The 11,809-nt window shown below is 41.7% G+C and overlaps 1 protein-coding gene across 4 annotated transcripts in view; it reads left to right on the plus strand.

Moving 5' to 3' along the window:
• Positions 1-11,534, plus strand: part of Six4 (SIX homeobox 4) — a 12,958-nt gene extending 1,424 nt beyond the window's left edge. For 2 of the 4 annotated variants that reach the window (XM_005399171.1, XM_013521927.1), the window contains 3 exons: positions 2,244-2,926; positions 7,169-7,704; positions 9,679-11,534. In XM_005399171.1, coding sequence (XP_005399228.1) covers positions 2,244-2,926; positions 7,169-7,704; positions 9,679-9,942 — 1,483 coding nt within the window. In that variant the 3' untranslated portion in view covers positions 9,943-11,534. Of the gene's footprint in view, positions 1-2,243; positions 2,927-7,168 lie in introns of all 4 variants that reach the window. The other 2 variants (XM_005399172.2, XM_005399170.2) reach the window with 2 other exon arrangements.
• The last annotated feature ends 275 nt before the right edge of the window (positions 11,535-11,809 follow it).

The following is an 11,809-nucleotide window of genomic DNA, read 5'->3' on the forward strand; positions in this document are numbered from 1 at the left end:
GTGGGCGCAGGGGTGCGCAGCTCTCGGGGCTGCTCCCGCGCGGGGCGCCCCCCGGTCCCCGACTCGCGGGTCCGGCTGCTCCCTCCATCGAGGGCCTGCCCCGCGTGGAGGTCCCCCGGGGCCGATCCGGCGGGCAGAGGGCGTTCGTGGGGGCCTGGTGGCCCTGAGTGGGTCTGGGGACGTCGAGATTTGGATGTGACAGAGTTAATGATTCACCCTGCCCTTCGCGGTTCCTTCGCGGCCGCGGCAACGTGGGGTGCCGGCGCGGCTCCGCTCCGCCGTGTTTTGAAACCTGATTCTGAACGACTTCGGATCGGGTTTCAGCGCCCCGGGGTAGCAGGGCCGGAGGGCCGCTCCGGGGCCCCCAGCATGTGCGTCCGCCTCCCTCGGGTGGGGGACCGGCTGCCCGGAGGGGACCGCAGGGGAGCAGGGGCGCTGAAGACTGCGCCTCCCGCGACTCCCACCGTGTCGGGCCGGGGCTGTTGGACGGGCAGGTTTTTCCCCTCTCCGGTAGAAAATACTGGGACTTCCACTTCTTTTGTGTCCTTCGGAGCCTGGACGCTTGGTGTGTGTGTGTTTGTGCATAGTACTTAGACGAAGTAAAGTAAGGAGAATGTCGCCTAAAGATATGCGGCTGTGGCCCTGGGAACTGGGCAGGAAGAGTCCCAGCGTCCTGAGCCGGGGACAGGGAGCCGCCCGCCAGGCCAGGTGGAGGTGACCGCTGCGCCGCCGCCCTCTCCTGCCCGGGACCCGGCGGGCCCGACGGCCTCCGCCTTTCTCGTCCACTGAGGGGAGGCGCTGGCCTTGAGTCCGGCCTCGGGTAACCAAAACAAACGCGCCCGAGATGAGCGAGAGCCCTCCCGCAGACCTGCGGAGGTTAGGCCCGGCCCTGCCACCTGCCCCGCGCCCGCTGGCGGCCGCGGATCTCCGGGAGCCGGCGGAATCGGCCGGGCTGGGCCAGAGGGTAGCGAGCGGCCACCGCGTACAGGCACAGGCCAGCTGCCTTCCTGCAGGCTCTGCGCCCCAGCCTGCGCCGTTCCTGGGCTCCCTGCCCACCGCCCCGCCGGCTCCCCGCCCCCCGCGCCACACTGCCGACTTCACCCCCTCCCCACTAACCATGCGCGCGCGCACACACACACACACACACACACACACACACACTCTGTCCAGTTGCCTAGTGTAGGCCCCCCTCCGGATCTGCCTCCCACCCGCACCCCCGGTGAGTCACCCTCGCAGACGGCGACGGCGGCTCAGCCTCAGCTCATAAATCAAAGCGCTTTCTGCGCTCCTGGCCCCGCAGCCCAAAGCCCGGGTAATCCCCTCCCCTCAGCTTGAAAGCGAACAGACCGCCGGCCACTGCAGAGTTGTTGGATCTTTCGCTGGGCGAAGTCCCACTACGCATCCAAACTGCTTCTGTCCTGCTTCTCTGCCCATCCCCAGACCAAATGGGAAGAACCCCACCACTCCCCTCTGCCCAAGTCGGGGAGCAGAGGGGCACAGTCTTGTCTGGAACCGGACTGAGGACCCTGGGAAGGGCTCTGACAGTTACAAGACCACCGAGTGACCCCCACACACCCTCACCTCCCAGGCACTGGATAGGTCTGTTAGATAGGCTCCTTTGGCTTTAAAGGCGACTGTACATAAGTGGTGTAGGGTTGAAAGTGTGTTTCCTACAAGGACGCCCACTTTTTGAGTGAGAGTTGTCAGTTTGGTGGGGTAGAAGTTTGAGAACAGATGAGAAAATGGTCTCTTGTTAATGAACTGGCAAGTACGGTTGAATACTTCACACCTCCTGCTCCTTTGGCAGACCCCCTGCCTCCAAAGTAACCCTGAGCTGAATTAGGTGGGCAGTAGGGGATTGCACTCCTGAACAGGAAAAACTGTGATGTAAATAGCAGCATATTTAACAGGACAGAAAATCACATCACTGCTGTGAAAAGGAAAATACACTATTCTCCTGTAAGTCCTGTTCGCTGAATTTATTTATATCTTCCACATCATTGGCCTTTCCCTGAATTTATTGTTTAAAAATGTCGAGGATCTGAAAGTTCATCTTCCCAGATTCTCTGGCTGGTCAGAGACTACTGAAAAGCCTAAGAGCTTAAATAAGGCTAGCAGGCATCCTGCTGTGCTTTCCTTAAATACTGCTTTTAATGGATTTAGAAGCTGTCTTCTAAACAAATGGCACTGTGTGGAATGTCATCGCCTTGACCTTGTGAATGTCTTGGTTTCCCCCTGTACAGTGAGTCAGATGGCAATCCCAGCACTGAAGATGAATCCAGCAAGGGCCATGAGGATTTGTCTCCTCACCCACTCTCGGGTTCATCCGATGGCGTTGCCAGTCTCAGCCTTTCCAGCCACATGGAGCCAGTGTATATGCAGCAAATTGGAAACACTAAGATACCATTAAGCTCTTCTGGAGTGTTGTTGAATGGAAGCTTGGTACCTGCAGGTACTTCACCTGTCTTCCTGAATGGTAATTCTTTTATTCAGGGACCAAATGGAGTTATCCTTAATGGATTAAATGTAGGAAATGCGCAGACAGTGGCACTGAATCCACCAAAAATGTCTTCCAACATTGTGAGCAATGGTGTAGCCATGACTGAAATACTGGGGTCTACCTCCCAGGATGTGAAGGAATTCAAGGTCCTCCAGAGTTCCGCTGCTAACTCAGCAGCCACCACCTCCTACAGCCCCAGTGTGTCATTCCCAGGACTGATACCCAGCACTGAGGTGAAAAGAGAAGGCATTCAAACAGTGGCTTCCCAGGACGGAGGCTCTGTAGTGACTTTTACTACACCAGTGCAAATTAACCAGTATGGCATTGTCCAGATCCCTAATTCCGGAGCAAACGGCCAGTTCCTTAATGGGAGCATTGGATTCTCTCCACTGCAGCTGCCTCCTGTCTCAGTGGCAGCGTCACAAGGTAAAAGCCTCATTTGGTACCATAATGCACCAGTGGGCATGTTGGTCAGCTTCGATAAAGGCTGCATTTAGTAATGGCTATAGATTGGTGTTGCTGTTTGGGTACCTCATTGGCCACCACGGCTGCACAGTAGCTTTAATAAGAATGCCCGCCTCAACACCCAGGTAACACCCACCTTCCTTCATTCCCTCACATCGTGAGGATGGGCTTTTATCCACAAAACTGAATGGAAAAGTACCGTTCCTAGCAAGTCTTGCCAAATCTACAGTTATAGAAACATAATAAGCCAATCAGTGCTTACAAAATAACCCACAACTTAACACCTAAAAATTAATAAAATTCCTAAGAACATAAAATCAGTCAAGCCATCGGTAAGGATGTGTACACTTTACTAAGCATTATTTATTTGACAAAAAGAATGTTTTAAAAGAAGAAGCTAAAAAGACCAAATGAGGGTCGGGGAGATAGCTCAGCAGCACAGTGCCTGCATGGCAAGTGCAAGGCCCTGAGTTCGATTTCTGGTACCAAAGAAAACAAGACCAAATAAATTTTATTTGAAGGCTTTTCTCTTATAATTAAAACAAAGACTTAAAACCAGAAGAATATATAATAGGTTATCTATTGTTCTGGGTGTATATTTACCCCCCAAATGTATGGTTTTATTTGTGAAGATGACTTGAAGCCTTACTGGGTATGTTTGTGGATTTACTAATAGAAATCTGCTAAGCACTGATTTGAAATTTGGGAAACTGAGACTGATATGAGCGAGGGTCTTTGCTGCCTTTAGGCAAGTCTGGATCACTTGACATTTTCTTTATAGAAATAGGAATGGTTAGGGGCTGGGGATTTAGCTCAGCAACAAAAGTGCCTGCCTGGCAAGCACAAGGTCATGAGTTCGGTTCCCGGTACCGGAGAAAAAACAAAAACAAAAACAAAAAAAAAAGAAATACGAATGGTTAGAATTTGGCAGTGACATAGTCCCTTAAGTTCAGGAGTGGAAGCTACAGATGTGTACTTGATATCTTAGAAGCAAATATGAAAGTCCAGATTTTTACTAAACCAAACTTAAGTAATAGTTGGCCTTAAAGGTCAGCTTTCTATCAGGATGGTTTACCACAAAAGGAAAAAAAAAATTATGCCCAACTCTGTTTCAATGACTGTGTTCTACTTCAGCTTATTGGAGGCGTTAGTGGGAAAAATGGCTGTGGATTTTATTCTGTAAGTTCATTTCTTTTTAGGCAGAATGGTAATATAATACAACAGTCCTGCAGTGTGCTGTTACACAGTTGTTCATTGTTTCAGGTTTTAGAAAGAGCTAAGCCTAGTGACTTTTCACCATAGGGTAAAAATATGAAACCCATAGTACTTAGTTTTGTCATACCTTAATGTATATCTAGTCTCTTTTCCCTCTTTAGGAAAGTTTCTAACCAGTAGGTAATGTTTTATAGACAACAAATTTGAAAGTATGAGTATATACATTGAGGAGGACAAAAGCAAAAGTATTTTTTATTTGTAATCTGACAAAGTGCTACCATAGAAAATTACTATGAAGTAATAGCTAATTTTCTAAATGGGACATGTAAGAGAAACAAAAATGGCATTTTTGTTTAAAATAGCTAAGAGCAAATGACAAGGCTGTCAGTCCTTAGACTTGAAGGCATAAATTTCACCAGATGGGTCCAATAAGCAGCATTCCTTTACAGTAGTTGTGTAGTATAGTTCTCTCAATAAAGCATTTTGGGCATTTGACCTTTCTCAGAAATGTATACTGATCCTTCTTTAAAATGTCTAGACAAAGTAGACTTATTCTTCTATAGCTGGGATTTATATTTAAAAAATAGAATGTCTACATCTTTTACTCACTTTATAATCTGAGAAAATGAGATTTTTTTTCCTGTCATCATTACAAAGTTTTTACCTATGATTTTCAGTTGGATTTTTAAACTGATTTTAAAACTGTTGTTCAGTTTATTTACTTATGTATTTATTTGGAGGAGGTACCAGAAATTGAACTCAGGACATTATGCTTTCCAGGCAGGTGTTTGAGCCACTGAGCTATATCTCTGGCCTTCTACTGTTCAATTTATAACTCTATTGCTATTGCTGTTGTACTTATGTCATCTTTTAGATCACATCTGCTTTTCCTCATTTATATAGAATTTCTATACATCCAGAAAAATTATTTTCCTTGTATTCAATAGCCATTGGAAAAATGTTGCATATAGTATGCTATTTATGGCTCTATTAAAAATAATCATTCTGTTCACGTGTATACTGGTCAACAATTTTACAAACACATACAAGATAGACATCTATTTCGGATATTTCTTTGCTAAAATATGGCAGTCTATAAGGATTTTAAAGCATACTTACATTGAAACCCAATATAAAAGCAGTTGTTTTTGGTTTTTTTTTGTATAGCCTAAACAAACATTTATGTTGGGGAATAGCTTAAACCGACCTAGAAAAGCTTTTCTTTCTTGGTTTTTTTTTTTTTTTTGGTACCAGGAATCGAACTCAAACGCTTATGCCACTGAGCTATTTCCCCAGCCCTAGAAATACTTTTCTTAACAACCAGTGTTTCTGTGATGAATACTTCCTAGTGGTTCCATTTGTAAAATTAATTCAAATACAGTATTTTCTCCTTCTTTCTCACTTGGAAACATTGCTTGGCATTACAGTGCTTAAAAATGTTCCAAACGCATGAACAACCTAGTGGAACGTATTTGTCAATGTAGTGGTTATCTAATCACCATTATTCTAGCAATGTGAGAAAGGATATGCTTTAGGTGATTATGCAGTTGGACACTGTGCTGTTGTCCCAAACAGGAAGACCATCTAATTCAAAGTCAAGGTAAATAGTCCCTCTGAGTTGTGTAACAAAACTCTCCTCCAGTCTTTTTTTCCTTCAGTGGCAATATCTCAGGGCTTGGATCGTCTATTTGCCATTTCACTCTGCTTGTGTGGAGACTCAGAACACTGATTTAGTTTAGTGGAGGGAGAGTCTAACCCCTTCACATTGTCTGAGTTACCTGATTTGAACATCTCAGCTTTCCACTTACGTTTCTCTTTCTCCTTCTAGTCTCAGCAGACCATTATAGTGAGAACCTCGAAAGATACAAACCTTTTAGAAAAGCATTTGCTGTGGTCCTTCATGTTAGCCTGTATTTTAAAAAGCACATTCCGGTGTTATCATGAATTCTTCCTTCTACTACAACCCCGAAAATTCAGAGCTGGCTCAGCAAAAGAAGAAAAAGGCCTTTGTTGTGTTGACTTGACATTACTTTATGGCTAGTTTGGTGAAAGTTTGCAACTTGTCGGTACAAGTTTGTGCGGTTAACTTTTAAGCCCCAGGGAAACTCATTTTCTGTGGCATTTTGTACCTTTCCATTCATATTTTATGCCAGTTACTGAGCAGTCCTGAACAAAAGGTATTCTACTTTGCATTTATATTTTCTAGTTCTGACTGGCAGCACTAGCAATAACGAGACATTAATTAAGAGATATCAAGTTGGCAATAATAAGCCAAATACCAGAAAGCAGAACTTGAACAAGCTTTTCTTTTCTTTTTTTTTTTTTCGTACTTGTTTCCAAACCAGTAGTTTTTACTTCCATTTTGTCATCAGAATTTGTTGGGAAGTTAAAACTACAGCTGTTCTAAGCCAGGTGTAGTGGCAGGCACCTGTGATCCCAGTGCTCTTGAGGTTGAGATAGGAGGATTAGTGCAAGTAACCCCAGCCTGTGCTACCTAGTGAGTTCGAGACCAACCTGAACCACATAGCAAGACCCTGTCTCAAAATAAATAAATAAATAAAAAATACTGCTGTTCTAGGCTAAACGTGTATCTCAGTGATAGACCACTTTCCTAGAATGCACAAGTCCCTGAGTTCATTTGCCAACACTGCAAAAATTATCATTAGGCTAGTGGGGCATTATCACACATTTGTAATCCCAGCTATTCAGGAGACAGAGGCAGGAGGATCACATGTTTAAGACCAGCCTGGGCAACTTAGTGAAACGCTATGTCAAACTAAAAAGGGGCCAGAGATGTAGGTTAGTGCAAAGGTCCTAGGTTCAATCTCCAATACAAAAAAAAAAAGGTTTAAATTATTTGGAAGTGTCACTTCTCCATAGATCCTGTGCCTGAGGGGGGCAAAAGTCACGTGTATAAAGAAGTAACACTTGACACTTTTCCTTTTTATCACCTCCATCAATGCTAATTGGTACTTTACTTTTTTCTAGGTAATATTTCAGTAAATTCAAGCACTTCAGATGGGAGCACATTTACAAGTGAGTCTGCCACAATCCAGCAAGGAAAGGTGTTCTTGAACTCTCTTGCTCCCAGTGCAGTGGTATATACTGTTCCTAATTCAGGCCAGACTGTAGGATCTGTGAAACAGGAGGGCTTGGAAAGGAGCTTGGTATTTTCTCACTTGATGCCTGTCAATCAGAATGCACAAGTAAATGCAAACCTGTCTTCTGAAAATATCCCAGGGAGTGGCCTTCATCCACTGGCCTCCTCATTAGTTAATGTATCTCCAACTCACAATTTTTCCCTGACTTCTCCTACTTTACTAAACCCCACCGAGCTAAACCATGACATTGCTGATAGCCAGCCAATGTCTGCACCTGTGGCAAGCAAATCTACTGTGACCTCTGTCGGCAACACTAACTATGCAACACTTCAGAACTGCTCCCTTATTACTGGTCAAGACCTACTGTCAGTCCCTATGCCTCAGACTGCCCTTGGGGAAATAGTTCCTACGGCTGAAGACCAGGTAGGTCACGCCACCCCAGCAGTTCACCAGGATTTTGTCAGAGAACACCGATTGGTTCTGCCATCCGTGGCTAACTTAAAGGAGAATTTCTTACAGAATTCTGAGAGCAAAGCAACAAGCAGCCTTATGATGCTAGACTCCAAATCCAAGTATGTCCTAGACGGCATGGTTGAGACAGTCTGTGAAGACCTGGAGACAGACAAAAAAGAGCTTGCCAAGCTCCAAACTGTCCAGTTGGATGAAGATATGCAAGACTTATAAACTTTATTGCCTACACTCCCCCTCCCTTTTTGCTTTTGGCATCAGCAGCAAATCTTTTCATGTGGCCCCAAAGACATAAAGCATTTTCCCATTTAAAGGAAAACACACTACTTTTTAAAGTAAATGCATTCGAGAGACTTTGAATTGATCTGCATGAAGATCACAGTTGAATTTACATTGGTAGAACTTTTTGTTCACGTATAATGTTCTCTTCAATGGAGGCAAAGGAACAAGATGAAATGTATCAAGTCAAAGTATACCATTTAGTTGGCAGTATAATTTTAAGGTCAAAATGGAACTTGATAAGTTTTTTAAATTAAAAATGTATACGTCTAACATAGAAAATTAAGTATAGCTGCAGACGGTTAGAAACAATGCAATTTTTTTTTGTTTACTTTTATTACATGGGCATTGATAAGATTAAGAAACAGAAATGGTACTCCAAACTATTGTAAGGGTGTATTTTTTGAAGTTAAGTAGCTTAATATATATAAGTATATGTATATGCATACAGACAAACACACTTACCTTTTTCAGCATTTTTGAGAAAGTCTTGGTTTAAGTCTGTACACATTTCCAGATGTGGTTGCTAACAGTTCAGTGTAGCTGAGGAAGTTTGAAACTCCACTAAAAACTGAAACAAACTTCAGTGTGAATGTAAATATATCAGTATGATAAGCAAGATTTGAGTAAGTACAGTGAATTTTATTTATACCGTGTATGTTTCTCTTATACTTCAGGCGCTATGAACTAAAAAGAAAAATGTTTTCTTACTGTTTAATTTATTTTTATTGTTTGAACAGGAAGTGAACATTGTTTCCAATAAAGTTTTACTTTTTGTAGGATTTTAAAAGCAGTGACTTTTATCAGGAGTCTGTCATAGTCAATATTAATAACACTGAAACAGGAATTCTAACTCCCAATCTTGAAATTTTGGTACTTTTTTTCACATCTTTGTTCTTTATTTAGCAACTGATTCTTTTAAATATGTTTTATATAGACTTCTATGTGCCTTTTTAACTTGTGGCCTTTTTATTAGTAATATACAGAGGTGTCAACAGAAGCACTGATGGTTCTTTTCTACTATCTAGCAGGGTTAATTTCACCACAGAATTACATTACGTCTGAAAAACTTAAGTTTCACTAAATATTGTCTCAAATGGCATTAACAGCTAATTATTACTGATATTTTTCATTATAATGAAATAACAGTAATTAAATTGCAGAAAACAATATAAAATCAACTCTGCAGCCTATGAAAACAGCCATTTTAAAGTAAAGAACAAATGTGTATATTGTATTGAGCAAAATTCTGTCCTGTGAACGTCATTCTCAGTGTTTTGCATTTCTTGATTCACAATGACACGTAACTGTGGTTTGCACTATCTGATCATGTCTTCCTTAAAAGCAGTCTTCTGGGTTTCTGTAAGAAGCTCCTTGGATAATGTTGTGAATTGTGTTTATAGTTTTTAGCAGGACTCTGAAATGCAAGTATATTTATGAAGTGAGTGAAGTTACTCTCTGTTCTCTGAAAAGCCAGAAGAGTGAGAAGATGATATGTTCAGAGATGACTTAAAGTTGTTCAACATAAAAATGTTACTTCTTACTTTCTTTGTGATGATAACAAGGGTACATTCTAGATCTCTACATGTACATCAGCTGAGCATGTTGAACAAGGGCCGCAGAGTACTTAACGTTTGTTGTTAATTGCAGGTGGAAATGCAGGCACAAGGAAAGAGCCCTATGAAGAATCCCTATTCCATCATTTTGATAAAGAACTTACATCCAGTTTTTATGGAATTGGTGAATATTCCTAACCTGCTGAAACTACATGTGGTTTTGTTTTGTTTTGTTCCGTTTCATTTTTACAGAGTCAGGTGTTTTGGAGTTATCTTCCATTTTACAATATTATACAGCTTGTTTTTTCTTTGGTTGCGTGCTGATCTTGTTACTGAGGTTAATTACATGATTCTGTAGTGTAGTTTACTTGAAAATGATGTTTTCCACTTGATTGCTGCAGCTATCAAGAGTTTGTTAATTATTCTAAAATACCCATCCAATAGGGAGATGGGAGGGTTTAAAGAGTTATATATGTTACATATATAACAGGAAAAGTTTTATATGTCTTACAAAAATATAATAAGCCTCTCTTTTATTTGGAATTCTTCCCTCATTCTCCCTTATGAAAAAGAACATAGCACAAAAACCTCAGACTTATATAGGAAACCCATTTATATTCCCAACATAGTGTAATGATAACTTTACAGTTACTCCAGGTAGCTACAGAATATACCAGGTAAGAATCCATGCACATTAGAAAAAACTTACCATTGTTTTCTTTCAATAAAATACAGGCCAGTCAGGATGTAGCCCAAATATATGTGAATGGAATAATAGAAACCCCATGATCTCCTTGCACAGAACTGCAAATGTAATTTTGCAATGCCAAGGGCCAGACCTGAATCCCTTGGAGTTCATGTGGCAGAAAATACTTCTTAACATAAATCGATGCTTGAAAATGCTGCAAATGACCCTCTAATGATGCCTGAGGAGCAATCAGAACAGGGGTAAAGAATTCCCTTCAAACCCCAACCCCTGCTACTGGCTGTGGGACTTTTTGGTGTGAGCCTATCTATGCACTCTATCAGCCAGAATATGGCATTAGCTCTTAGTTACACCCAGTAAAGGACAGTCTCTTGTTTGAAGAGAAGGTATATTTGTTCCTCGAGCAAGCAAGAGCTCCTGTGTTGTACTGCATTATATCTCGTGTATATTTATACTAAAGTCTCTTTGAATTATACACATGTTTCAGTGCCTTTCAGGTGTTGTGAAAGGCAGGTAGATGTTATAGCCATAGTTTTAAAAAATCTATAGTTTAATTGCACACTGACCTTAAATCTCCCTGTATGTGCCCTTATATCGTGCATGTTAAGAGTTGGATTATTGGGCATGTGTAGCGGCCTTCCCTGCTACATCTTAGACAAGTGTGCATTAGTACATAGCCACAAGTTCTTCATTCTTTAAAATGTTTTAGTAGATCATCTCACATAAAAAATAATTCAGGAAAACTGGGGGAAAGAATTATATTTTACAAAAGGTGTTTCAAAGTCTTCCTAAAGTTTAGATGATACAGCCTAATGGTTATTTTGAATCTTACTAGTATATTTCAAGTTAATTGACTATTACCACCATAAATTTTATTAGTCAATTACATAGCATGTGACTTTTAGCTTTCAGGGTTCTCAAAAACTTCTGTTGCATGTACTGTATGTTTAGAGGCAACCAGTTATACACTCAGTACGGTTTTACTGTGCCTTACACAGAGAAAAACTCTATCCAGAATGTATATCATGGGGTGGGGAACAGAGTCTTTACTGCACTGTTAGGTGATGGCACACAGCATGTCCCAGAACATTTCTGTGCTTAATTACCCAACCAAAGAGATCTAAAGTATGTATGTTGTACTGTAATGGGGGTTTATGCCTGGACAATTAAGTGTTTTATTTGTTTTCTGAAATGATGTGAACTTATTTTTCTAAACACTATGCTAAATAAACTTTATATTTATACATACCTTGTGTTGATTAAAAGTCATTTGAGGAAGATCATTTTTAAAAATGTAACTCATCTTAGTAGGCAAACAGGAAATAATGTTGAAATTTACATCTAGAAAAGCAGAGAAGTAAGAAAAAAACACCTGCTTTCCAAAAGCTGTCCAGTTGGAGTAATTTTGGTACGGGGAATCAAACTCAGGACCTTGCGCTTGCCAGGCAGGAGCTTGTGCCACTGAGCTATATCCTCAGCAAATTTTGGAAAAGTTATCTGTGTTGGTCTTTGTACAAAG

Source organism: Chinchilla lanigera, unplaced genomic scaffold, assembly GCF_000276665.1.
Source record: "Chinchilla lanigera isolate Chin_1 unplaced genomic scaffold, ChiLan1.0 scaffold00065, whole genome shotgun sequence".
Lineage (NCBI taxonomy): Eukaryota > Metazoa > Chordata > Mammalia > Rodentia > Chinchillidae > Chinchilla > Chinchilla lanigera.